Source organism: Hippoglossus stenolepis, chromosome 12 (genome assembly GCF_022539355.2).
Source record: "Hippoglossus stenolepis isolate QCI-W04-F060 chromosome 12, HSTE1.2, whole genome shotgun sequence".
Lineage (NCBI taxonomy): Eukaryota > Metazoa > Chordata > Actinopteri > Pleuronectiformes > Pleuronectidae > Hippoglossus > Hippoglossus stenolepis.
The window spans coordinates 3,629,540-3,645,101 of NC_061494.1; the positions used below are offsets into that span (position 1 = coordinate 3,629,540).

A 15,562-nucleotide genomic window follows, 5' to 3' on the forward strand; every position below is an offset into this window, starting at 1 on the left:
TAGGAATAAACAGCTAACCTGGCTTTGTTTCAGGGAACAAAATGTGCCTCCTAGCACCTCGAAAAACTCATTCATTAACATGTTATAGTGTTTGAAAATCTACCTTTGTTCAGAGCCAGGATAGCCTTTATATCTTGTTTCCAATTTTCATGCCAAACTAAGCCAACACTGTCCCGACTGTAACTGAATACAGTCACCAAGCACTTTATTTAGAACACCACACTGATACTGAGTAGTCCCTCTCTTTGCTCACGGTTCTTTGCATCATTGATTCCACAAGATGGTGGAAACTTTGTGGTTCTGCTCCATGTTGACATGCCTGCATCTAATCATTTCATATCACTGATGTGTCAGCTGCACAGTCAAACTGCCTTTCTCCTGTTCTACCACATCCCAAAGGTACTATTGGATTCAGAATGTTGGGCTCCTTTTTGGTTTTGATGGGGCCGAAGACGAGGTTTGGAAAAGGCAATCAGACACGAGTGAATCTTGATGCAGGACGTTGCTGTTTTGTTTCAGAAACATACCATTTCAATTATCTCTTCTAAATACTTACCCTTCTTGTAGATATTTGATCGTCTCAGGAAGCATTAATAATATTATCTTGTCCTGTATTTATGGTCCTAATATTGATGACCCTGCCTTTTTTTGCAATTGATTACCTGATCTGAACTCTACTAACTTAATTATAGGGAGTGACTATAATTGTTATCCAGATCCCACCTTGATCGCCTTTCTTCACGCCCTCTGCCGTCTATTAATTCAGTGGCCATAGAATAATTTGATCAAATCCTTTAACTTAGTAGATATATGGAGAATACAGGACCCAACTGATGAAGAATATTTTTCTCATATGTGCACAAAACATATATCTGGTTGTTTTATTATTCACTCTAAACTCATTTCAAATCTATTACAAACTAAATATCAGGGAATCTTAATCTCTGATCACAGTCCTCTTAACACATCATTTAATTGGTCTTTACCCCAAAAAAAAATTTCTTGGCAATTTAATCCTTTATTACTGCAATCACTGTCATTTTAACAATTATATAAAGGCAGCCATGGATGATGTTTTGACAAAGATTATGCTGCTGATTCACATTCTATTTTATGGGAATCAGGTGTGGCTCTCCGAAGCAGAGAAGACATACTATTCCTCTCTGTCCATGAAAGATCTACATACATTACATCACAAAATTGAAGAGTGAATATAACATAACCCTGAGTGATCAGATAATAAGCAAATAATTAAAAAAGCTGAGACAAAAATACATTTTTAATTAATTGACAAGCCAGGCGATTGTTGTCTAGGCAGTTGCACAGGCAAGTAGGTCCAACCTTGAACTCAAGTCTTCCACTGGGGAAACTTGAACTAATCCTCGTGATAGAAATGAATACTTTAGAGAGCTCTATACAAAGGTTTAAACTTCTAACTGTAATGCATCAGATGAGCATATCGAGAAATTACTGGATTCTGTTGAATTACCCAAAATAAGTGATTCTGCTAAACTTGATTCTAATTTTACTGCTCGTGAAATTAAAGAGGCAATGAATTAATTTCCAAGACTGCAGGTCCAGATGGGTTCAGTGCAGAAGTCCTACAGTGACTTCATGCCCCTTTGCTTTTCAGAATGATTAAACATTCAATATCTCATAAGATATTTCCACAATCTTTTTATGAGGCCAATATTTGTCTGCTACTTAAGAAATGGAGGGACGATTCAGATTTTTTGGCGTATAGACCTCCCAGTCTTCTAAACTAACAACTTTTCTTTTTTTAATACCTGGAGATTATTTAATATAGTGTTTGCTAAACATAAAGTAAATGATAAGCCTGTAGTTATCTCGCTTGATGCAGAATGGGCGTTTGATCAGCTTGAATAGAACGGTGGCCAAGAGAGCACACCGCACTGCAAATTACTAGAAAAAAATTGTGCACATTAAGAAAACAACTTCATCATGGTTTGACTTTTTGCAGCGCATGTGTCGTCAAATTGATGAAGATGTTTTCTGAGTTTACTTGTGCAGTGACTTAGTTCCGTCCACAGACCTGTTGCTCAGTGAATGTTTTTCTGCATCTATAAGATTTTACACACTGCATTGCTGCTGGCACATTATTGCCTTATTGGCTAATGGTATGATTAAGTGAGTGACATGAATTCCATATAAAGTGCTTGGTGAATGCATTCATCTGACAGACATGAGGGAGGTGTGATCATTCCAGCAAGTTTCCCAAAGTTTTTCACTGTTTCTTTGACGGCACCTAAAAATGAGAAAACCTGCCACATTTCTTCTGAACAAAATTTGGTAAAATTTGCCTTTTTCATGATACAAGATAAAGTCACACACTGCACTTTAATCAGAGTAGAGAGAGTGGGAAAAGATGCAAACGCACAACCAGCTATTCACAAAAATGTCAGAACTCTGTAAAGAGATTAGTGTTTGCTGCAAAAACAAGGTAGAGCTTGACATCTGCCTGAGCCCCAAAGGACCCAACTGAACCAAGAGGATTTCAATCAGGTATCAGAGAATGTGTTTTCATTCATTACAGATAATTGCAAAAAAAAAAAAAAACGTGGGATATATTGGTGATATATCACAGTATTAAAATATCTTTCTTGTTTCCTTATAGTTCAACTTGAGGACTTTAAAGGCAAGATTTTAGGGCACAAGTCAAGCTCTAGGAGGAAGCGGCCGAGGGTCCACAAAGGATACCTGTCATCTTCCGGGGAAGCGTGTTGAATAAGAATCCTGGGACTTGCCGGACGTCTTCGGGGCAGGGAACGGGACAAAGATTTTCTATGTGTACACATACAAAATATATCACCCATATGACCAAATCAGCAAGCCTTTCAAAAATCTGAAAACCGTGCTATCCCATTATTACTCATGCACATAGTGAAAAGCTACCGAAGTCTCTTTGTGCCTGCCATGGCTACAAGAACGTTTTCACCACTTGGGGGCAGTGAAACAAGCTGTAAACACAACACTGACAAATAACCCTATACTATAGTTGTCAGGACAAACTTGCTAGCAAACAGTTAACCATTTACACAACCAGCACACAAAAGCAACATTAGATTTAAAATATTCAACCTGCTTTTGGCTATATTTTGGTCTCCACCAAAGAGGCAATATCTGACTATCTGCTAAAAAACTCTCAACAGTGTCCTGGCAGTCACATCGTTGAAGATTTGTTGCCAGAACAAAACACAAAAAGTAAAGCTCCATATCACTTCCAGGAGGAAGACACCCACTGAACACACCAGACAGACTGTGGATTGAGTAATTACTGCGACCTGCAACTTGTTGTTTTGACAGAGGCAAGAAGAAGTAGGTGTATTAGTAGGTTGTTTTTTAATTGGTCATAAAATGTGATCTGATCTTCAGCTCAGTCACAAGTATAGAAGTGTCAAGTGTGTCAGTTATTAACACATAAGCAAGTACAATATGTTGTGTCTTTATATCACTTGCAATTACTTAATATAATATTTTGGTCCCAATTGGAGGATATCACTGAGGTCAAATCTATGAATTCATTTTCTTATATTCTTTCAAAGTGAGAGTGATCTGATGTGTCTATGAGACTCCTTTCTTAAGTGGTTGCCTGCTGGGTTTTAAAACTCAAATAAAAAGCACATACATTGTGAAGAAAAAGGGGAAAAAGTTGACATTTCATTTGCCAAAGGAGCATTACATTGGACTGAAAATGAAAATAAGAACCGCAGAGTGAGGTTTCCTGTGTGCCCTTTTCAAGTTTCGTTTGGGCAAATGCTGAACAAAACTTTGTAAAACTTGAAATTGTCAAAAGGCAAAACGTTACATCATAATAGTGATCGACTGCAGCACTATTATATTGGAAAATGCCACATGCAGTAGTAGCTACAGCTACTGTTTATGCTCGTTTATGGTTTATAATAATAATGCTGCTAATAAAAAACAAAACAGCAATGCTGCTGTATTCATTGTGCCCTCTAAAAATGTCAATAATCCTGTATTGTTTTTATCAGCAGTATTACCATCAGAACATTTCACCAAAGTGTATAGTAAAAAAGACTTTGGCACATCTCTAGTTTCTAAAACTTCAATGACATAAAAATATGTCATTGAATACTCAACGTTTCATTGAATTTTTCAACCTTGAAAAATCCTTGAGAATAGTAGCAAAGCACAGGAACTGCTCGGTGAAACAGCAGATTGAAAAGAGCAGTTACAGCAGGGGTGTGGGTAGGGTGAGGAGTGGGGAGGCTTAATCATCGGCTTGTGTCGGACCATTCAGAGGGGAAAAGAACTACAAAGACCAGGAAAGGTTGAGAGCAGGGAAATTAGCAACTACAGGAGGGGTGCTGGGTACAGAGGCTGGTACCTTTCAGTCTCTGGTGAGGGGGCATGATTGTCTGGAGTCAGACAGTTGGCGCTAGCACTCCTAACTCTGTCCAGAGTAGGCTGAAGATCACTAGAGGCACCACAGCACAACATGCCATCCAATGGAGGAAGAGGAGGAGAGGAAGAGGAGACAGGAGGAGAGGACAGAAACAAACAGAAAGAGAAACGATGAACAAACAGAAATAAAATCATTTGAAAACAAAGTCCAGTTAGATTCCCCAAATCATAATCCTACAGACCAGCCCACCATGACTGGCGTAAGAATGAGAGTGTTGAGATGGAGAACGATAAAATAATGTGTTTTTTGATTGTCAAGGTAAAAGATGGAATGGACTTCCCCCCCCAACCTGGAAAACTTAAACACATATATCTTTTTATTCATAAAAACCTGTGTGCATGTGTATGCATGTCTTACCTAACTGTCACCTCATCTGTGAACATTACAACTCGGTGTGTGATGGAATGGTGTGTTGCCATGACTATTTGCGATCCCCTGTGAGAGCTCATCTTTCGACATGCAGGCAGCGTGGAACTAGTCACAAGACGAAAAATTTCAAAAACAGCATGCATTTGCAAATGAAAGTTAAGAAAGGAAAGAAAGCTCCAAACCAATCTGCAAAGCCGCTGTTTCTGTGGAAAATACTCACATAGAGAAATCAACCGGCCACCAAAGTCATTGTTTCTCCATTGGTTGAGAAAGGTGTTTCAAATAAAGAGCTTTTTGGATTGTCCAACAAAATCAAAAGTCTAACTGCCACGGACACCTTATACATAACAATTGAGCAGGTGTGCTGAGGTGTGGAAGTCACCAGAGCTTGAACTGCTGTTTTAAGAGCTTTTTTTCTTCTCTTGAGGAAAAGAACTGTATGATTCTTTGTAACAAGACTACAAACAAAAGACAGATTTGTTGGAGAGCCATCAGAGAAGTGATGCAGCCAGAGGAAGGCTACATTCCCCTCAACTTTAAGTAAAGCCAAGTTTCAAAGAAAGAGCTATTTCAGGACTCCTAGTTATGTCCTGCTATTGAAGCTTTGCTTTTCTGGCATAGAGCTAAATATTACACTGTTGAGAAAGCTAATGATAGAAACTGCAGCTTAAAGTGATTCACTTTTACTTTCTGGTTCAGTTTTGGCATTGTGTTGTTTAAAACTGCATCAGCAGCATTCTGAATTGACTATAGCTCTGATTTTGTCGCTCTGACTGGATTGTTCCCCAGAGCAATAGCCACCAGGGTACATTTGTGTTGTGATATTAAAGTTATGTGCAATGCCAAACTGACGGAAACTGCTGGCCATAACACAAACCCAACAGCAGAAGTTATCATTTTACTTTTGGCCTAGCCTCTGTTTCACTGGTTTCGGGTAACTCTATTTCTCATTCAGCATATCTTTCATTAATCTTTTAGAAAATCTGTAATCTCTAACACTCAGTCCTCTCTGTCCTGTTTCAATTATAAAAGTGTGAGTTAGCTGCAAATCTTTGACTTGCTAATGGCCCAGGAGATTTAGCCAGCTAACATCTAGGGCTGTTGGGAAATGGACTTTGTTGGAGGTCATTAAATACATATTTAATAAATGATGTTTTTCAAAAAACTGCTGTAGTTATCTAAACACATGAAGTGAGCCACTCAACAAAATGGTGAAAACAGGCTCTGCTCAAAGGCTGTAGTAGCAAAGTTAGAGGTCGATGTGATTTTGGTGGTTTAGCCTTTTTTTTTTTTACATCTGGAACAGAACCCGGAAGGTCAGGTGTCACTTGAGTAATCTATAGGATCGTCAGATTATCTAGAGGAGAACTGTGTCTTTTGTTCCAGTGACGCTGAGGATATCTTTTTAAGAACCAGTGAGTTGGATATCGTGGCATCTAGCAGCGAGGGTGCAGATGGCAATCAAATTAACCTTCAATCCTCCATTTCTGAAGGACAATATTGTGGCCTTCAAGTAACTAATAATGCAAACGGCCCTCTATAGAGCCAGTGTTTGGTTTGTTCTTAATGGGCTACTGTAGAAACATGGCAGAGCAACATGGACCAGAATCCTATGTACAACGCACAAAACACAATGCCTCTTAGTTTCAGCTATACACTATGAAAATGTAATCAATAACTCTTCCAATAGATCCCTCTAATTCCTACACACTGGAGCTTTGCAGAAAAAACTGAACTGGAAATAAAGAATGGTGAAAACACGTTGACGCATACTGAACCCATATCTGCAGACTTACCTGTTTGCGCGTTTGTTGATGCCGTTGAACAAAAGTGGCATCTTAGGGGGCAGTGTGTTATTGTGCTTAGTAGATCTCCTGATGTAAGCATGCATGCAGCAAACAGAAGTAAATGGGAGGAAGAGGTGGAAGAGGACAAAAGACAAGTGTGTGGAAGTGTTCTGCACAGAAAAAAGTTCTACAGGGCAAAATAAGTTAACCAGTGATTTTATATACTATTTAATATGTCCTTTAGCTTATTCGAAGGTACTGTAGGTTAAGTTGGTTCAAAGAGATGAGAATAGTTGACCAATCAGATGATTTCATTGAATTTACTAAAAGATTTATTGTACTATCAAAGAAAGGCTTCACGTTTCTTCACAACTTCATTCCTTGCAAAAAATCACTGGCTAAGCTTTTGTGTTTTTGCAGTGTAAGCGAGTAGAACTACAGCACTGCATGACAGGCATAAAAGCACCAGACGCCACCTATCATCTCAACTAATACACTGTTACCGTGTGTAAATAAAGTACAAATAGAAAGTGTAACCACCTAATTGTGTTTCTATCACAGAAGTGAACATCTATCTGCATACCTAACTAAAACGTACCTCTCTGGCTGTGTGCGTACATATCTAAGACCCCTCAACCATTTCAAACCTGAATTGCAGATCATTCCTCGTTTGATTTCTGCTAGAGTGCCAGAGTGAATGTTTATGGATATGTCCATGACACATTATGTATTTTTCTTGCTTCTAGCCCTAACAGGCCGGGATGGAAGCACAGGCCTGTGCTGTCCTCTTGTGGATCTGAGATAATACTACAACTGACATTTACACTAATTGACATAAAACACATCTGTTTACTTCCCCATTCTTTAATTTTCACACACTCCACTTTACTTATATTTTTGTTAAAGCTTAACTGAATCAAAACTTACAATAAATCTGTTGGGGGTGTGAAACAGACCCTGACAAACAGAAAGCCCTTTCAAAGGCCATCATTTAGCCTCTGCTTAAGTATGTTTTGTGTTTGCCTCAGCCTGTTATGTTCTGTAAATGTTTTAAATTACACACAATTTACTTTTACTACACTTGTGATCAATTTAAATTGATTTGCATAGAGAGATAATCTTGATTTTAAAAAAAACAATTAAAACTAAAATGAATCCAGCTCCCAAATCCAGAGTTAAAATGTGAATAACATTTCATGATTAGCTAGTTTACCTGGTGTGGAGGCACTCAGCACTTTTGCCTCGCATTGAGTGGTGGATCATGAAGATCTCACTGGCGTTACCATGGGGATGGATGACAAATGAGGAAATTAACAACAGTCAAAAAACCCGAAGAGCAGAGGGGTTGAATAGGAAAGAGGAGCTGTAGTTGATCGCCATACACACAACACACACGCACACGCACACACACACACACACACACATAAGATGCCACAGATTTTGCTGAAATGCCACAGGTTATTCTGACCAAAGCCTTTAGTGTAAACTCTGCTCTAAAGTCACTTTCACAATCAATGATCGGCTACTACAAGAAAAATAGAAATTGTATTAAATAAAGGGGCGGAAAAGAAGTCAGAAAATATTGAAGAAAAGGGTAAAATGATAGAATTTAACCTGTGTGACGAATAAACATTTTAGTAAAACTCACAAGAGGATTCACATTTAAAGATGAAAACGAAATCTCTGTACAGTAAATACACTTTTGGCCAAAAGTCTTTTGTCTCATTCCCACTGTGCACACAAATAAGCGTAGCACACAAAAAAAGCAGTTAGAGAAGAAACACGGGAAATAACTCTGATGACATTAAATCTAATTCCTGTACACATATCACACAGAGACACACACCTGTCATCCAGGTACTCCTCCTCCTGGTGGCGACCTCTGGCAGCGTCATAGTAGCGAGTCGGAGAACGAGAACAACGGGAGTGAGGAAGCTCATCATCCAAACTCCTGGAGGGGGGGGAAGGATACAATGGAAGGAGGGAAGGAAGGAAGGAAGGAAGGAAGGAAGGAAGGTTGTGTCAGGTAAGTGGTCCGGCGGTATTTCAGCTGACTCTTGGCAGGGATCATTTGGCTCAGCCAGTGAAAGCAGAGCTGGCAGGACTATGTGTTCTACATCAGACACCCATTTCATTAGTAGATGGACTGTTCCCTGCCTTCCAAAAAACTCCCATTCCTCCTCTCTCTATCTGTAAAGTAGCTTTTACCTCTCACAAGTGACCAGTTCCTTCTCACAGGGCAAATATTGGTCTGTTTTCAGAATGTCCGCAGAATAGGGTCTGTACTTTGCCTTTCAAACATGAACAATGCAGCAGCAGGTTCTCCGCTCAGATGCGTTCACGACATTACTGAAATCTCTGGAGTGTTCAGGTGATAGGTGGCCCAGCAGGCAGAAGCAGGATGTAGCGTATTAATGCTGCTGTGGTGATCATGTGTTTTTTTACAGCACATTGACACCAGCGTCTGCCCTTATCACCGAAAGCTCTCTTGAAATGGTTGTATTATCCAGAGTTTTTACCAGGGGTTTGGCTGAATAAACATTGGATAAAGTCCAGAGATTCTCTGGAGTTCAGTGCCTGTCTGAAAGCAGCATTAGACATCAGGCCATGCAACTCACCTCCAAGACTAATGGTTCATGATCTTAACCAACCATGTGTATGGTCTTTAATCTCAATGCGTATACACAACTGTGTTACTGGAGCAGCTTTGAAGTAAAAACTCCAAAGCAGTGTATTATTTCTTATTTTGGCTAAAACATGACAATGAAAGGTAGAATTACACAGTTACTTTCAAGATCCTCAAATTGAAAACGGCTCATGTTGCGTCATTGAAATAAATCTTGTTATTACATTACATGTCATTTAGCTGACGCTTTTATCCACAGCGACAATAAGTGCCTTCAACCATGAGGGTACGAACCCAGAACAACCAGAATCAAGAAAGTACAATTTTCTTCGAGAAATCTTGTCACGCCTCACCTCTGGGTGGGAACGTTGGGTGGCCGTGACCGGATCCGCCCCTGCTCCTCACGGTGTGGGGAGACCGAGCGGGATCGAACGTGATGGCTGGGCGTCCTCTGCTGCTCGGGCACCTCCAGAGTAGACGTGGGCTCCCGTTGCCTCTCCCTGCCACGCCCATCTGCTGCTTAGTGAGAATGGTCATGCATGTGAACATACACATAAATATACATACGCTCATACTATAATATATCAGGTCACTCATCAACATTTAATTATCAATCATGTCAAATATAGAGAGCATAACAATTTACAGAGTCATTTTGTTTAATCATGGCAAATGGAAGATTTTTGTATTACAAGAATATGAATTATTATATATATGTATATTATACCTAGACATTTAATCAGAAAGTATAAGAAGTCCAATAGTTAAGGTGGTACTGTATATGCAGTATGCTACACCACATAGCTCAAACTATTTTTTTGTCAAGTCCCAAGTTGAGTTTATTGACATCAAAATAGTCCATGTGCCCCCTGAGATCTTTGGGTACAAAGTTTCCTCTGTGCTTTGAATTATCTGCACCGTGTGAAACTACTACTGAACTACGCTGAAAGGAGATGTGGAAAAACGTCCATGATTCCTGACATGGCCACTGTGGCCAGGGAAGATATTCTTCCAGCTGAGAAAAATATCTGCAGTATTTGTTTTTCTGTACAAGCTCTAATCATCTACTGGCTCATTCTAGTAGCCTCCTATCTCATACTGTACGTTTAGAAGCATGCTATTCTTCTAGCCTGCTAATGTATTGCATGATATACATTTAAAACCATGCAAGTTCCCTCAAATAGACTAAACATTAAGCCTAGTATGCATCTTATCGCATCACTGTGTGCTGTATTTTTACAATGTAGTTTAAAAAGAAAAGTTTTTTCTGTCTTTGGTGGTGTGGTAGAACTGTCTGTGAAGATAGAAATATAAATAGAGAGACTGATCAGCCTTGAAGAGGTCTGTGGGACTGTGGGGCTTTGTTGTGATGCCAAGGTCTCTGGCTTCATTTCCAAGAGAACAGCACCTCAAAGCTCAGGGTGGGCCATTAGCTGTACTTTATACAGTGCTACAAAGGGGTTTCATTCATTCTTACCATGCATGTGAATTAAAACTAGAGGTTGTTTGAAGTGATGCAGTGTGTTTTTCCATCCCCCCTGTTTCTCCTTTTAACTTGAGCACTCATTAACAATCAACACAGATACACCCTGGGCTTCGACTGATACAGCTGATATTTGAATTGAGCACGGTGAGTGGGTATTCAGTATATTTGAGTATGAGCCAATTAGATGTTATAAAATAATCTCATAGGTATAAAACCTTTAGTGTTTCAGATTAAATCTTAATTTTAGAGTATAAGGCATTAGAATTCTATAATGAAATCCAATAAGCTTCTGTTGTCCCACTCGGAAATATATCGATTTCAGTTGGATATACACATATTCACTCCAATACCCTTCAAATTAATAACAAATATGAAACTTTTTTTCTCTCACATACTTTTATGGTATGTGACCAATAAAATGATTACATCAGAGTAAATAAGATTATCGTAAGAGTTTATCGTCAGAGAAATATGTCATCTGACACAAAGATAGACTTTTACAGTGTATAGTTGTTGACTAATACACATACGAACACACACACACACACAGAAAGTTGAAAGCTTCAACATGCATGCTAGTGCTTCTCATGCTACAGCTTTAACTTTTAGTTGGCAATGGGTTAGGGAACTCAAATCTTCACACTGTATTGTAATTGAGATACATTTTTTAAAATTCTGACTGAAGCATGGGTCCTGCTTGGTCTCCATCCCATGCCAACATGTTGTCTACTAACATGACAGTGTTTCCCATACACTGATTTATTTGTGGAAACTTGTCAGGGTTGATTTGCATTTCAGGTCACATTCAAGAGCATATAGAGAACACACAGTAGTCAGATTATTTTAACTGAATTTTTAAATAAACCTTTTTTCCAAATATAGATGTTGTCAGTTGGTGTGACTTTTTGTCAAAACTAAAAAGGCTGCTTCATGAAGGGAACACATTTTGATAAAAAATCCATTCAAAAAGTCTGACTTAAATTTTGATGTTAATTAATACAGAGGAAATTAATTCCAGCAAAGTGACCTCCCTGAACAGCACCACAGATAAAAGTACAAGCTTTGGGTCACACTGCATGTAACACTGGAAACAGTCCCCACCCACCTTTAGACACTACTGCTGTACCCTCATCAAATTCAGGCTCTGTTACACGCTGAGAACCTAAACAGTCACAGACACACAGACACACCCACACACACACACACACACACACACACACACACACACACACACACACACACACACACACACACACACACACACAAAAGGATATATACACCGCACACACATATATACGCATGCATGCATCCAGTATTAGGGAAAGAAGGAGCGAAAACAGACATTTACATTGACATACATGTTAATTGACAGGTAACCATACACAACCTCTCTCTGTTAAACAGTTACATGGGCACGCACACTCATACACAGAGGACATGAAAGAGGTAATAGATAAACCTATAAAGTGAAGAGCATTCACAGACAGACACACACGCCCTCTGAGACTTACGCTGCAGCTTCTTGCCAGGGGGTTCTGTGTGTCGTCGGGGCAGGAACGGGGAGGGTCTGGGCAGCGGTATGGATGAGACATCATGGGTTTGGAGTGGAAACCAGTGAGGCTTGTCGTCCAGTAAGGCCGTCTCCAGCTCTATTAGGATCTGTTCAAGTCAGAATCCACATAGTGAATATGTACATATGTGAATATCCACAGACTGTACAACACCTGTTCACCTGCTTTTCCATTATTATCCAATCAGCCAATCACGTGGCAGCAGGGCAGTGCATAAAATCATGCAAGCACAGGATGATCCTGGTGACTTTCACTGTGGGGCGATGTTGATGTCAGATTGTTGAGTATTTCTCCAAATCTCCAGAGATTTTCAAAAACAACAGTTGCTGAAGTTTTTCTGGTCAACAGCAGAGACCACATCAGGTTCTAGGCTCCTGTCAGCCAAGAACCTAAAATGTGAGGCTGCAGTGACACAGACTCACCAACACTGGAAAGTTGAAGACTGAAAAACGTCGCCTGGTCTGATAACTGTGGATTTCTGCTGAGGCTGCAGGTGTAGAGTCACAATCTGGAGTCAACAGCATGAATCCATGGAGACAACCTGCCTTGTGCCAAAATTCCAGGCTGATCGTAGTGGTGTGATGGTGTTAGGAATGTTTTCTTGACACACTTTTGGCCCATTATCACCAGTTCATCCCTTTATAGCCACAGTTTACCATCCTCTAATGGCTACTTGCAGCAGGATAATGCTCCATGGCACAAAACAAAAGTCATCTCAAACTGGAAATCAGTAGTTTCAGAAATACCCAACATGCATCACAGTCTGCACCGACAATCATTTCACGATCAAAGTCGCTGAGATCACACTTTCACATTAAATCACACAAACTGAAGCTCCTGACCTGTGTCTGCATGTGTTTATACATTGCACATTGCTGCCACATAATTCTCTGACAGAACAGTTGTATACATATGCAGGTGTACACGTGTTCCGAAAATCAAGTGTTCCCTGAGTCTATGTTCCTTTTCTCTTAAAGTTGCAGTGTGTAGAATTTAGTGACATAAAGTCCCCTCATCCTCCCCTTCCAAACATGAAAGAGAACCAGTGGTAGCCTTCAGTTTTCATAAAAACTCAAAGGGTGTTAAGTTTGTCCAGTCTGGGCTACTACAAGAAACATGGCGCCCTCCATAGAGACCCCCACCCCCTGATGTAAATATAAAGTATTTCAATATTAAGGGCCAATTCTTGGGTAAATAAAACAACAATTTGTATAATTTAGATGAAATACACTGAAAACATCACTAGTGTTATTTTATATAAAATTTCTGTCAATAGATCCCTTTCACCTAAATCTTACACACTGGACTTTTAAGTCTGAGAGAAATACTTCCATGATGATTGACCCTGTGAACGCCCACTATCGCTAGTTTATGCAACAAAGATACACTGAGGAAACTATGTGTGATATCATAAAATAACATGGCCATTTAATTGTTGTCCAGTGCTGGTTACCTTACATACACTTGTAGCAGACATGGTGGGTATGTGAGATGTTTCGCTCACTTGGTGCCATTTCAACTGTGATCTGCCAAGGGACTGCAGCATTATGCTAACTCTTGTACGATACATCAAACAGTAACATTTATAGGATAAGAGTATAAGCTAACAAGCTATTTTATAGATTAATTGGTGCACACACTAGCACAGGAGAGGGACCTTTATAGTGTGTGTGTGTGCGTGTGTGCGCGTGTGTGCGTGTGTGTGTGTGGTACCTCTCCCATAAAGGTGCTGTCTTCCTCTGGAGACCTGGGTTGGTCCCACACGGTCAGCTCCAGCATGTGGTTGCGGAAATCCCTGCGATGGACATGAGTGTAGACAAACGTCTGGTTCCACTTGGGCTCACACGTCTTCTTCAATGCTTTTGTCCTTCGTTTGCTCTTGTCACTGTGTCACATAATGCACATATACTCAGCCAATCACCTTCCATAGACTCACTTTTGTTGTTTGTCCTGTGGCTAAATGAAATACCTAAAACCTCCCAGAGGCCAAATCACAGGACTCCACACATCTAAATATACTCTAGACTCATAGACGTATGGCTGTTTGGATGCACTTACTGGTGACATTTAGATGAGCTCACAGTTAAAATAGACTGTTTGTACCTAAAGAGGTGCTGTAACCTGCAGTTCCTAAAAAGGCCACTAGATGCTGCCTCTAACTAAACTCTGAAGGTAGTTTCCCTCTCGTGGGGGGAAACCTTTCACTGACAATCAGTGTCATAAAACATGTGGGGGACTCCATTGTGAAACTAACTCATTGTGTACGTCTTTTTAGATTTATCCAGACGTTATGGCTCCATTCAATTGACAAATATGTCAGTAAACAACAAAGCCAGGCTTCAGAAATCTTTTGGTGATTTGATAAATAGTTTTTATACTGTGCAGATAGACTGGAGATTTTCTTTTCAAAAGCAGTCTATGATTATTCATCTTAATCCTAATCCTCTGAAGTACCTGCGGTCAGGGAGGAAGTACATTTTGATGTAGGCGCTCCGGGGCCGCCCGTCAGGCCGAAGTGGAAGCTCTACAGCCTGCAGCACGTTGACTATTAGCTGGTGACCGACTTTATCATACCACAGCTTCACCTGAGTGGAAAAAACATAAAATCAAATCTGATGCTGCGTCTTTTTTAAACACGTCGACATCCTGACACACCTGATCATGCGCACACTCACTGAGAGTTGCCCTGGCATTAACTGTGGAGCGTCCTGGATCATCCCGGGACTGGAGGGAGACAGTACATTTAAGGACGGTCTCTCCATCTTCTGTGACTCAAAAGAACTGGAACCTGCTATGAAGACAAGAGATGACAATAAAATTCAGAGAGGACAAATAAGTCAAGTCTAGTCAAGAGTCAGAGGAAAAGTGTGAGAACACGAGTGAGTGGATAGGTCATCTGGTCCAAGTGTGAAATAGTGTGTTCATGTTTATGTAATATCCAGCGTTAAGAGTTCCCTTGGTTAGAAAATGTCATAGCTAACCTGTCAGGATGACAAATGACCAAGCTCCTGTCCTACTTTGAGTCCAATAGGCTTTTGTTTATAAGTACTGACGCCACATATACTGTACCTTACAGAACAAGGTGTATGATCAAATGTCAAACTGATTTATGCTGAAACCTATTTTCTTACTTTTGACATCCATCACTGATTTGTTAACTTCCTGTTAAATTGTGTCAGAGTACTGTGCACAGCCTAACTAAATTCTTACTGGTAAAGATACAATATGCCACGAACTGTGTACCATCATTAAAAGTAGCTTTGGAACGGAGCTGTG

General features: G+C 40.0%; 1 protein-coding gene across 21 annotated transcripts in view; it reads right to left on the minus strand.

Annotated features, from left to right (window-relative positions):
* Window positions 1–15,562, minus strand: part of LOC118119319 (regulating synaptic membrane exocytosis protein 1) — an 89,628-nt gene that overhangs the window by 14,759 nt on the left and 59,307 nt on the right. For 4 of the 21 annotated variants that reach the window (XM_035173160.2, XM_035173161.2, XM_035173164.2 and 1 more), the window contains 12 exons: window positions 14,962–15,077; window positions 14,741–14,871; window positions 14,000–14,171; window positions 12,227–12,374; window positions 11,821–11,877; window positions 9,583–9,745; window positions 8,450–8,554; window positions 7,817–7,876; window positions 6,613–6,690; window positions 4,805–4,921; window positions 4,370–4,459; window positions 2,719–2,802 (listed from right to left, as the gene is read on the minus strand). In XM_035173160.2, the coding sequence (XP_035029051.2) occupies window positions 2,719–2,802; window positions 4,370–4,459; window positions 4,805–4,921; window positions 6,613–6,690; window positions 7,817–7,876; window positions 8,450–8,554; window positions 9,583–9,745; window positions 11,821–11,877; window positions 12,227–12,374; window positions 14,000–14,171; window positions 14,741–14,871; window positions 14,962–15,077 (1,321 nt within the window). The remainder of the gene's footprint in view (window positions 1–2,718; window positions 2,803–4,369; window positions 4,460–4,804; window positions 4,922–6,612; window positions 6,691–7,816; window positions 7,877–8,449; window positions 8,555–9,582; window positions 9,746–11,820; window positions 11,878–12,226; window positions 12,375–13,999; window positions 14,172–14,740; window positions 14,872–14,961; window positions 15,078–15,562) is intronic. The other 17 variants (XM_035173162.2, XM_035173159.2, XM_047342412.1 and 14 more) reach the window with 12 other exon arrangements.